Genomic DNA, 12,089 nt, shown 5'->3' with positions numbered 1-12,089 from the left:
TGATTGTATGGCACCAGTAGTGAGTTTAGGACCTCCCAATACCTCCCCGCATCTCTTCCTCATGGAACTACAACAACAACAACAACTACAACAACAGCGGGGGGCGGCGTGGCGGCGGCGCGGGGAGTGTGCGTCCTCACTCCGGCTTGGTTAGCCGCCATTGCCCATGTGCTCCGACGGGGTTACCACACAGGGGCTGACTGTCAGCTCCTCGTCAAGGGCGGAGCCCGGTAACCCCCCCGCACCCAATACGAAGCGGCAGACCGATTCCATCTGGGGCGGAGCTAACGAGCCGAGGGCGTGTCACTCCCCGCTGGATATACGCAGCCACTTACCGGAGGTGACGTCAGATGCGCCCCCAGCTTGGAGAGAGAAGTCGCCACCTCCAAGCGCTGGATACCTCCCGCCTCTTTGGACCGGACCGGGTCGATTCTGCCCCTGAGCCAAGGTGCACCTTGAGCCATCGATTCTGCCCTTCCTTGCCATCAATCCCTGTGTGAGTCAGTCTTGTCCCGTTTGTCTGTGGTCTGTCGGGAATAAGATAAGACCGTGTCTAAGGCCCACCTTTCTGTGCTGTACCTCTTGTCCGTGTAATCTAAACATTCTGCAAACCCATATTATAACCTCCTCCGGAGGTCTTGAGAACTGTACCCCTGGTGTCGTGTCATTTAACCCAGCCGTTGTGTCCTTTCCTTCATTGATTTAGCATAGCGCGATTCGGCCAACGTTCGAGTGTAATCGGGTAACTTGTGCGAACACGGCGGCCATTCCGCTCGGCCCACCATAACATCAAAGTCGTGTCCGTAACAATTGGTGTCGGGAAGTGGGATCGGCGTTTCACGCGCTCGAAATTATAACAGCGAAATTTGATTGTGTTTTACAAAAAACAAAAAAAAAACCCGAATTTTGGAAGTCGCGCTATGGCAGATCAAGACGGCTGGGTTCCGGTAGAGGAGAGTGAGGCAGGGTCGATCCAGGACCAAATTGAGGGACATGAGGAGAGCGAAGCAGTGAGGGTAGCAGACGCACAAAATGGCGGCCTCGCACACATGGTTATTGTGGCGCCAAATTTAGCCGCGCCCGTGACCGTAGCAGCGCCGCCGATGGATTGGGGCCTATTTATGGAACAAATAAAGGCGCTCATGGTCCAGACAAGTGAAGACCTGAGGAATGACTTGGGAAACCAAATGGGGGTAATGGGGAAGCGGATGGATGCTCAGGGTGAGCGATTGGAGGGCCAAATGGGGGTAATGAGGGATGAAGCGAGGGGTACCGTTGAGGGGTTAGACAATAATTTTAAGGGATTAGACAAGAAATTTGGGAAGTTAGACGACAAATTTGAGGGGTTAGACAATAATTTTAAGGGATTAGACAAGAAATTTGGGAAGTTAGACGACAAATTAGAGGGGTTAGACAACGGGATAAAAGAGGTGAAAAATGGGTTAATGGGGGTAGAAAACAGAATGGCCGCTCAAGAGAATCAAATGGAAGGGATGCAAAAGGGGTTAGAGGGGTTAGAAAACAGGATGGAAGGCAAATTGAGGGACATGAGGGACCAAGCGGAAAGGGAAGTTAAACAAATGGGGCAGCAGATAGAGGGGGTCAGAATGGGGGTAGAAACCAAACTGGATGCTCACAGGGAGGAAATGGAGCAGATGAGGGTGGCATCTGGGCAGGAGATGCAAGTGATGGGAGAAGAGATCAGAAGAGGGGTGAGTGAGGAGGTCGGAGGAGTGCGCGAGGAGGTGAGGCACTGTAAGGAGCGCATGGAGAAGGAGGTGAGAAAGGGGACTGTAAAATTGTAAGGGGGCATAGAGGACCTGACGCAGGAAGTAGAACAACTGACAGAGGGACAAAAAGAACTAGCGGACCAGGTAAAGAAGAACACAGCGGTAATAGAGGGTTTTAAATCGACACAGAAGGAGATGAAAAAGGACGTAGGGGTAATTAAAAAAGAGTGTCAGACGGTACATGAGGACCTGACGAGGAAAATGAACAAAGTGGTAGAGGTGATGGAGGTTAAAGAGCGGGAGGTGCGGGAGCACATAGAAAAAAATAAAGTGGAGTTAGAGGAAGAACTTAAAGGGGCGCACGAGGAGATGAAGGAGGTGAAACAGAAATTAGAAGAAGTGGAAGAAGGGGTGAGCGAAATTAAGAAGCGACGGAGAGGGGATAAGAAAGAGATAAAAGAGGAAGTAAAAGAATTGGTCCAAAGTCTGTGTTTGGATCTGATGATGTGCTCATTAACCGGATGAGGGATTCGCAGGTGATGGAGGAGAAGCGAAGAGGAAGAGGACCCGGTGTAAGTGGTGACCAATATGGTCGAGCGTATGATGCGCCAGGTGATTTAAGGAGCTTGGGGGTCGAGATGGACCCGGGTGTTCGTGAGAGGCCGTTGGTGAAGTGTGTGACAGGTCTGGTGTGCGAAAAAGGAGGTGTGCGAGAAAGTCCGACTCTGGGGTGTGTGAGGAAAAAGTGCGTGCCAAGGAGTGAGGGTGCTGGCGAGAGTGAGTCGGTCGTAGCGCGTGTGCGAGGGAGCACATGGAAGCGCGTAGTGAGGAGTGTTACGGAGGGTGTAAAGGGAGAATGCACGCCTGTGGTGAGTGTTACAGAGGATGTAACGGGAGAGGGTGTGCTAGAAAGATGTGTGACAGACAGGTGCATGGGGAAAGAGTGCTCTGTCAAAGGCAAGGAAGAATGCACGCCTGTGGTGAGTGTTACAGAGGGTGTGACGGGAGAGTGTGCGCAAGAGTGTGCGCGAGAGAGGTGTGTAACGGACGGGTGCATGAGGAAAGAGTGCGCTGTCAAGAGTAAGGGTGAGTGCGCTGTCAAGAATGGAGGTGAGAGTAGTGAGAGTGACAAGGAGCGTGAGTTGGTTGTGACAGGTGAGCGAGGATGTACACCTGGGATGGAAGGATGCACACCTGGAATGGTAGAGCGTGAGTGGGAATGCACGCTGGAGTTGGTGGTGAGGCACGTGGTTGGGTGTGCGAGTGAGAGCACACCTGTGATTGTCACAGAGGAGGTGACCGAGGAGGGGGCGCGAATAGGTGTGTTGGTGAGGTGTGCGAGCGACGAATGTGTGCCAAGGTGTTCGGTGTTCAGGTGGGTGACCAAGTCGGTGAGCGGAATGAGGGTACCTGGGTGTGTAAGGAAAGGTATGAGCAAGCAAGGGGTAGCATATGCATGTAAGCGTGCAGGTGAAGCATCGACGGTAACCGGGTTAGCGGTTAGAGCGACTTTTAGCCGAATCGGGCCCTCAGTGCGTGCTGGGCCTCGCTTTGAACGGCCGCGTCCGTGCTCCACTAGGCGGAGCGGGCAGCCCGATAGGAAGGGTCGTCATGGCGACCACTTTTTGTTGAGGCATACCGGCAGGTCGAGATCGGGCCATGGGATGGCTCCGTGCCGAGATGGTGCGTGGGGTCTCGGGCCGGGTAAGCCCCCGCCCCTGCCCCGAATGCGGGACGCATCCAGCCGCTGGCACAGAACAACCCGCATTCATGGCTTGGCTGTACGCAGCCGAGCTTTAGAAGTAAATTGGCGCACCGAGAGGCATTAGTGAGTAGACTGTGTGATGAGGTTAGTGTTTTGGACCCAAAATTAGAAAAAAACAAAAATTGATGATTGGCAAAGGATTGGCAGTAATGATTGGCAGATGATGGGCAGTGATTGGCAAATTTTTGATTTGTTGAAATTTGATGTGCAAAATTGGTAGTGAGCGATGGGCCCGGTGGGTAAGGGTGGCATCCCTGCCACCCTTCCCACATGTGGGGGCAAAGGAGCAATAGCTTATGGGGTGTATGGCAGTGAAAACTAGCCCGGGTGGGTTAGGATATTGATAGGGATCTAGCGAAGATGACAGTAGGTAACGTTAAGATTAGTTAGTGACTGATACCTGTAGTGGGGACGCAGGTAGATTAGGGTGGATGATAATGACGAGGGAGCGCAATAGTTTAAAGGGACGACTGGGAAGCGCAAGTTTCAGAGGGGAGTAGTTAGATGAGATGATGCTGTGTGAGAACTGGAAAGGTGTGTGGAGTAGTGAGTGTGTGGATCAGCGCGAATGCGCTTGGGGAGAGAAGGGTGCAGGTGGCACCAGGTGTGAGAGCACAGGTGTGCAAGTACAGGTGTGTGGAATATATGGAGCAGAGAATGAGGTGTGTGGAGAGAGTTGGAGTAAGTGGTACGGAGTGGTGTGCATGGTGCGAAGGTGTGAATGGGGGAAGAGTGGACCCCCATCACGGATACCCGGGGCGGGTAGTGTAAGTGTTAGGTAGAGGGTATAGGTAAATTGTGGTTGGATATTGGCATTTGTGGTGCGGTTGCAGAATGGTATTGTGGATGGGTGCATTAGTGTTGTGGAAATGGCTGGGCGTGTAGCCTGTTAGTGTGTGTAGTTGGTTTGGGCACTCCACCACTGTGAGGATGTCGGCCAGGTGAGGCCGCAGGTGGGCTCTGGGAGCCGTTAGTGTCAGTGGGTGCCTGAGGATCCCGGGTGTGGATCGGGCAGCCCGTGCCAGAGAGGGCACTGAGGGGGTGAGAGTGCGAGAGGGCCTTCCCCAGTTAGTTAGGTTAGGGTGAGGAGCTAGGTAAGCTCGGGTGGCAACCGCAGTGGTGGAGGTGTGCAGGTGGGTAGACCTGCTGGGAGAGCTACACGTCACAGCCCAGAAATTGTGCGAAGGCACCGGGAGATGAATCGGGGGAGTGAGACCCCAAATTGAAAAGCACCACAGTTTGGGCAATGGGAATTGGTTTTTAGAACCCATAGTGTAAGAGGGCCAATGGTTTGGCAGGAGAAAGACCCCGGGTAATGTAAAGTTGTTAAAGTCATTTAGGAAATAGTTAGGATTGATGAACCTGTCGCACCATACGCAGCCACTTACCTGAGGTGATGATGATGACTCCACACCTGTGTTTTCTTTGTTCTGTGTTGCAGGAAGTGAGAATTGCTGTTGGATTTGTGAGACGCATCACGACGTGGATGAGACATTGGGGTGATTCCATCTCTCCCTCCTGAGGAGGGACTGATGATGAATTGGTGATGGCAAATTTTGATGAGAGTTGAAAATGGCAAATTTGATTGGTTAGGAGGGAGAGAAGACGAATTTGGTTTATGGGAGGAACGGGGAAGACAGTAGGGACGTTTGTTGATTTGTAAAGTAGATGTTTATGGGTAGTGTTGTGTTTGGTGGATACAGTAAGGGGTAAGGGAGGGGCAATGTAGGTTACCTGGTGGGGGGGGGGGGGGGGGCATACGGTAGGAACGTACCTGTCTCACCTGGTTCCCATGTGCCCCCAGTGTGCATCATCTTGTATTGCGTGCACTTTTGCGCCCTTACCACCTTACTCACTTGTCTTCTTCTTTTGTCTCCCACCTCCGAGGATCTGGCTTTGGGGCAGAGAGAGAGGAGAGAGAGGTGCTGGCTCCGCAGTTGTGGGCCTGCACTTTCGCTGCTGCTGCCTGGATCGATACACCATATGGACCGCAATTTTGGTGGCCACCCACAATGGACCGCAGTTCTTTTGCGGCCAAGAACCACCCGTGGATGGACCTATGGGTCAACGTGGCACCTATGCCATACAGGTGAACCACTAATAGTTGGCCCCCTGACGGCCACAATTTAGAAATGGACGCGGTTGGCGCCTTTCTTTATTTTTGAAGGAAGCCAGAACACCAAGTGGGCTCCAAGGCAAGACCAGCGGCAGAACATCGGCCGGCTGCGACACCACCGGTGATTATTGAACACTTTATTGGTGCACCGGATGGTGCTGACTGTACATGATGGGGTGGTGCTTTTGGTGCTTGAACGGGGTGCTCTGCACATTATTAAAGGCCGTAATGCCACAGAGCACTCGTGGGTTGGTGTATCGATGCTGGCATGCGTGCTCTCTCTATGCATACCATCTGCATGTGTTCCTCCAAAAACAGGTCCTGGATCGTAGTGTAAATATCAGTGTAATCTTGTATAAATGATGCTCCCTACCGGCTGTATGTTTAGTTTGAGAATTCTTTCCGTGATTCGGTTATCCTGTGGGTGTGTTTCTGTGAGGAGAAGGGTGCAACGTCGCAGGGGGACATATTTACTCATTTGTGAACATCTGTAAAACTGTCGCACTCAGGGTTGAGTTAATAGTAGAGGGAACTACATCTGAGTGCCACACTAAAGTAGGTAAAAATTTATCGGGTCGGGACGCACCGAGGTAGAGAAGGGTGCAATGTTGCGGATATGGGATTTGGGCTCCATCCATATCCGCTTGTAAATATTCCCCTATTTCCCCAATACTCCCCAACTATCCCCAATCCCCCATTCCCTAGTCCCATTGTCTGTAAACAATACTCTGTAGAACTGACCTTCCCCTTTTTTCCCCATTAAATGTCGTGCCCAGGTCCACCGCATCTCACGTAGACAACTTTCGGACATCTTGCTAGTTATTCTTAGTCTATGTCAGTTAAGGACTCGTTTCCATTAATTCTGACTCTTCGTTGCACCAGAATGTGATTGTATGGCACCAGTAGTGAGTTTAGGACCTCCCAATACCTCCCCGCATCTCTTACTCATGGAACTACAACAACAACTACAACAACAGCGGGGGGCAGCGCGGCGGCGGCGCGGGGAGTGTGCGTCCTCACTCCGGCTTGGTTAGCCGCCATTGCCCATGTGCTCCGACGGGGTTACCACACAGGGGCTGACTGTCAGCTCCTCGTCAAGGGCGGAGCCCGGTAACCCCCCCCCGCACCCAATAAGAAGCGGCAGACCGATTCCATCTGGGGCGGAGCTAACGAGCCGAGGGCGTGTCACTCCCCGCTGGATATAAGCAGCCACTTACCGGAGGTGACGTCAGATGCGCCCCCAGCTTGGAGAGAGAAGTCGCCACCTCCAAGCGCTGGATACCTCCCGCCTCTTTGGACCGGACCGGGTCGATTCTGCCCCTGAGCCAAGGTGCACCTTGAGCCATCGATTCTGCCCTTCCTTGCCATCAATCCCTGTGTGAGTCAGTCTTGTCCCGTTTGTCTGTGGTCTGTCGGGAATAAGATAAGACCGTGTCTAAGTGCCCACCTTTCTGTGCTGTACCTCTTGTCCGTGTAATCTAAACATTCTGCAAACCCATATTATAACCTCCTCCGGAGGTCTTGAGAACTGTACCCCTGGTGTCATGTCATTTAACCCAGCCGTTGTGTCCTTTCCTTCATTGATTTAGCATAGCGCGATTCGGCCAACGTTCGAGTGTAATCGGGTAACTTGTGCGAACACGGCGGCCATTCCGCTCGGCCCGCCATAACATCAAAGTCGTGTCCGTAACAATATCATAGTGCTGCACTTGTTAATACCAGCTTGTTAATAAAATATATCATAATACAGCACTTGTTAATAATAGCTTGTTCATAAAATATATCATAGTGCAGCACTTGTTAATACCAGCTTGTTCATAAAATATATCATAGTGCAGCACTTGTTAATACCAGCTTGTTAATAAAATATATCATAATACAGCACTTGTTAATACCAGCTTGTTAATAAAATATATCATAATACAGCACTTGTTAATACCAGCTTGTTCATAAAATATATCATAGTGCAGCACTTGTTAATAATAGCTCGTTAATAAAATATATCATAGTGCAGCACTTGTTAATACCAGCTTGTTCATAAAATATATCACAGTGCAGCACTTGTTAATACCAGCTTGTTAATAAAATATATCATAATACAGCACTTGTTAATAATAGCTTGTTCATAAAATATATCATAGTGCAGCACTTGTTAACACCAGCTTGTTCATAAAATATATCATAGTGCAGCACTTGTTAATACCAGCTTGTTCATAAAATATATCATAGTGCAGCACTTGTTAATACCAGCTTGTTCATAAAATATATCACAGTGCAGCACTTGTTAATACCAGCTTGTTAATAAAATATATCATAGTGCAGCACTTGTTAATACCAGCTTGTTCATAAAATATATCATAGTGCAGCACTTGTTAATACCAGCTTGTTCATAAAATATATCATAGTTCAGCACTTGTTAATACACAACTTGGCATCTGGACCTATTCCTATGGTGCCTGTCCCTATTATATACGAAAATACTATCGTGTGATTCCCCTCGGTGAAGACCGAAAAATCATGGACAGCAATCGAGCATTAATGGAGGCGTTCAGTTCTAATAGCGGATTGTACTAGTATATACGCACGAGAGGAAGAAAGAAGAAGAAGAAGAAGCTGGAAAGCCTTACCTGGTGTGATCCCGCCGAGCAGTCTTCAAACCTGCAAAAATTAACTCAAACCGAGGGGGATTTAAAATGCACAAAAATAAACAGGTTTATTAAACGGTTTATTAAATTGGTTTGAGTACCAGTTCACTGGTAATTCGCTGTTTGTCGTTAAAGGCGGCAAAAAGGGTTGGCGTCAGGAAGGGCATCCGGCCGTAAAACATTGCTTCAAAAAGGGGACCAAAAAACAACAACAACCACGGTTCCCGAGAAAGGCCAACCCCCGCTTTGCGAGGAAAAATGGCCTCTAAAGGTGGTTATATATATATTTTTATTAAACGGAATGCCGGTAACAAGAAACGCGACGGTAAATAAATGTCCCAAATGGAACGCTCCCTCACCAGACTTCACGGACACAGGAAAGATCAATAAAAATAACCGTGTGGGTGTGTGTGTGTGTGTGTGCGTGCACGCACGTAGCTCAACCAGCTCGGGGTCTCATCAGGCTTTGTCAACTCATCCGGTGCGTTGGCGGGAACTGCCCGGCCGTTGATGCAAAAACAGGCCTCGCACGCCCCCGTTCATGAGGCCTCGCTGCTCTCCAGCGGCCAGCCGCACGTCGTTTCCACCTGCCAAACTCGGCCTCCTCACAATCCCCCGCAAGGTCTTGGCACACCGTTGCCTACACCGAGGTCTAGAACGTGAAGATAGGGGGGAGAATCGTCAGCACACACTCGCAGGCAGGCACCAGAGTAAGAGAACGTCCACAGCAACAGAGGGTCCAGCGCAAGAGGACAGAGAGAGGAAAATGTCGGTCTCTCTCCACTTTTAACGTTCCCTCGTGACGTCATCTGCCTCTCTCCACCAATGCCCGCAGGCCACCACTACTGTGTTTCGCTCTCCACCTATCACACGCAGTCCGCCCTTTGACATAATCGGCGTACCCTGCCAATCGGCGTGATGCCCCTGGTTCCTTTCTCTTCACCAATCAGTCAGCCGCTTCTTGCCACGCCTTGCGCCTTGCTTCATCTTCCGTCATTGGCCACGCTCTTCCAATTGGTCGACTCCCGCCCAATAGCGAGTCGTTCTGGGCGTGGCTCCCGGCCTGCCTGTGCGATGTGTGTTCAACCAGGCAGTGTTGTTAGCCCTGGTACCTGATGCCTGGCTTCCAGTTAGTTTTTACTGTATTTATTAATTAGTGTACTAATGGGCCTGACCAGTGTCTATGTGCGGTGCCATAAGGGACAACGGATAAATCACAAGTCTCACGAACAGGGGAATTAACATCATCCCTACACTGGTTAACACGCCCCATTCCTCGTAATCAGGACAAATATACAAGCTTAATCCGAACACACGGTCTAAACAGAACTTATTACATCAAGGTTTCTACACGACAATCGGAGCATGATACCTATACAGATCTACCTGACTCTATATATCACTCTACCCCACCGACATAACAATACCACCACTCAAATTGTATTCTGTGAGGATAGCGCATGTGGCAATGGCACATTGTGGCATCATCATGACATCATTTCACAAACGTCTCTTTTGTGTAAATACTGCATTCCCGTGATCCTGCGTTAGTGAGATTTCAGTGATGTAAAGAGGACACGTTTTCACTGTAGAATAGGATATGTCATGCTCGGCAGGCTTTGTCTGCTGTAACAAGCTTGGGCTGGGCTGAAGAGGTTGTGGTTGGGAGGGAGGTGGTTAAATGTGCTAGAGTGATTTGATATTGATTTTGTCGGTGGTATATAGAACAATAGGTTTTACTTTATGGAATTTACTTCCGATGTATGCTGTGTAAAATTATAGCATTACCTGTCTCGTATCATGGTTATGTCTTGTCTTTTGTCCAGAATGTGGTTTTCCCAACTGCAATTTACTTTGGGGTCATCATCATCTCCTATATGCAGCACATGGCGGCGTAGTTGCATCATTGCTGGGGTGCTGCTGTGCTACTGATGGCCTGTTAGAGCAGGAATTTGTAAATTTGTTCAGGGTGCCAGTGATAACCCGCCTACTCATAACAAGGGACATTTAACATCCACCAACTACCATCTAGCGTAGGATCTTTAACATCCACCAACTAATGCTGGCAGACAGGATGCCCAGTTTTCACAGCCATCTGATTGATGGTGCACACAATGATGTATGAACCCGCATGCCAAATGTGAAACATCAGGATGACAGTTCATAGCTTGGCCAAGATTTTAACCCAGACTAGATAGCTTAGATGCAAATGTACATTCCTCTCGGCCATCCTGCCAGCCCATATAACTTTGGGTACTTTGATATTATTAGCTCACATGGTCTTTAGTCCGGTGATCTTATGTGATCGAGCATTGGCCATAGGTAAGTCTGTCTGTCAGTCAGTCAGTCTGTCAGTGAGTCCGTAAACACTTCAATCATTATCGCTTGAACCAAACACACAATTTTAAAGAAATTTGGCCACAAGCTTCATATCTGATGCCCAACGAAGGTGTATTGGCTGCATCAAAATCTGCTCTTATTAAGGGGTCGAAATGAGGCCTAAAAGACTAAAAGTTCCTGCCCCAACCTACAAAGGACTTTGCATCAGCAGCACAGCCATGCCCTCAGCCAAAAGATGACCTATAACCTGTAAAACATGACCTGTAAACATGTATTTCTGTAATCAGCGTCCAGAGGGCTTCCATTCAACCAATCACATGACCAGATTCTGCGCATCAACAAAATTTCAATATTTTATGACGTTTCAGACTGTTGCTCCTGATCCAGATGTACTTCAGGACACTTGGTCATGTTTTTAAAAATGTAGTCAGGCATTGGCGTGACCATGTACATCACAAACAAAAATCTACCTTGCCTTGCCTCATATTGAGAAAACCTTGAGGGAAATATTTCTTGCTTTCAAACATTTGCGACAACGATTCAAATTGTTTGTATTAGTTCTGCAACATTGTTGTCTTCATTAATTGTTTGACAGAACCATCGTGATTGGAGAATGTGACATCTCTCTCGAGGAGGCGTCTCGGGATGCGAGTGAGGTGAAGTACAGTGGCTCGTGGGACACTGAGGATCTGATGGCAACAAAAAGCGGTGAACGGCAGCCAACAGCAGTATGCTTGAAGGTGAGCTTTCACTTCCAACAATATGCTCGAGTCAAGATGGATGTCTCTGCCTTTGCATGTCTCGATCATATAAATCACAATTATTTTTCTTACTATGACACTGTGATTGACAGAACGGTATCTGCAATGTTGGAGGATCATGGAGAGGCATTGTTTATTTTCTGCATTACTTTTGGCAGATGGAAGAGCTGGACACGTATACTTCCTGAATGGTAAATAAGTTAAGATCAAATAAGTCGTTAAAGTATATGGGATTACGGCATCATTCGGGACTGGGACACCAACCGGCCACCAAAGGAGACAGTGATCAGCGGTTGTTTTTGTACATCTGGTAATTGATTCACGAGTTATGAAGTGACCACTATATCCGTCATGTGTGTGTGTCTGTGTGTGTGTTTGTCTTTCCGCAGCATAACTACCCGATGATATCATCCGGTCTTGATGAAACTTGGGTGGGAGGTTGATATCATGATCTAGTTGTGTCCTGCCTAGAGTGGGCGTATTGCGCCCATTGTGGGCGGAGGCACGCCCGAAAAAGATGTCTTTTTAGGGGGTAATCGAGTTCAAGCTACATCTAATCCGAGGGAGTTGGTGGCATCTGACATGGGTTTCGGTATTTGGTTAGGCCAATGTCATGTGTCTAGCCCCACGCAGCTAGATTTTTCATTTTCGCCCCAAGGTCAAGGTCACAAGGTCACGGAATTTAGAAAAGTCGATTTTTGATGGTTTTATTACATTGTTCGCTTCCTGATT

The 12,089-nt window shown here is 48.9% G+C and overlaps 1 protein-coding gene across 2 annotated transcripts in view; it reads left to right on the top strand.

Moving 5' to 3' along the window:
* Positions 1-12,089, top strand: part of LOC137426749 (CB1 cannabinoid receptor-interacting protein 1) — a 295,939-nt gene that overhangs the window by 260,994 nt on the left and 22,856 nt on the right. For both annotated transcript variants that reach the window (XM_078779066.1, XM_068115585.2), the window contains exon 2: positions 11,192-11,336. In XM_078779066.1, the coding sequence (XP_078635192.1) occupies positions 11,192-11,336 (145 nt within the window). The remainder of the gene's footprint in view (positions 1-11,191; positions 11,337-12,089) is intronic.

This window comes from Myxine glutinosa, chromosome 5 (genome assembly GCF_964187855.1).
Source record: "Myxine glutinosa chromosome 5, kmMyxGlut1.1, whole genome shotgun sequence".
NCBI classification, from domain to species: domain Eukaryota; kingdom Metazoa; phylum Chordata; class Myxini; order Myxiniformes; family Myxinidae; genus Myxine; species Myxine glutinosa.
This window is presented reverse-complemented; position numbering and strand designations above follow the sequence as displayed.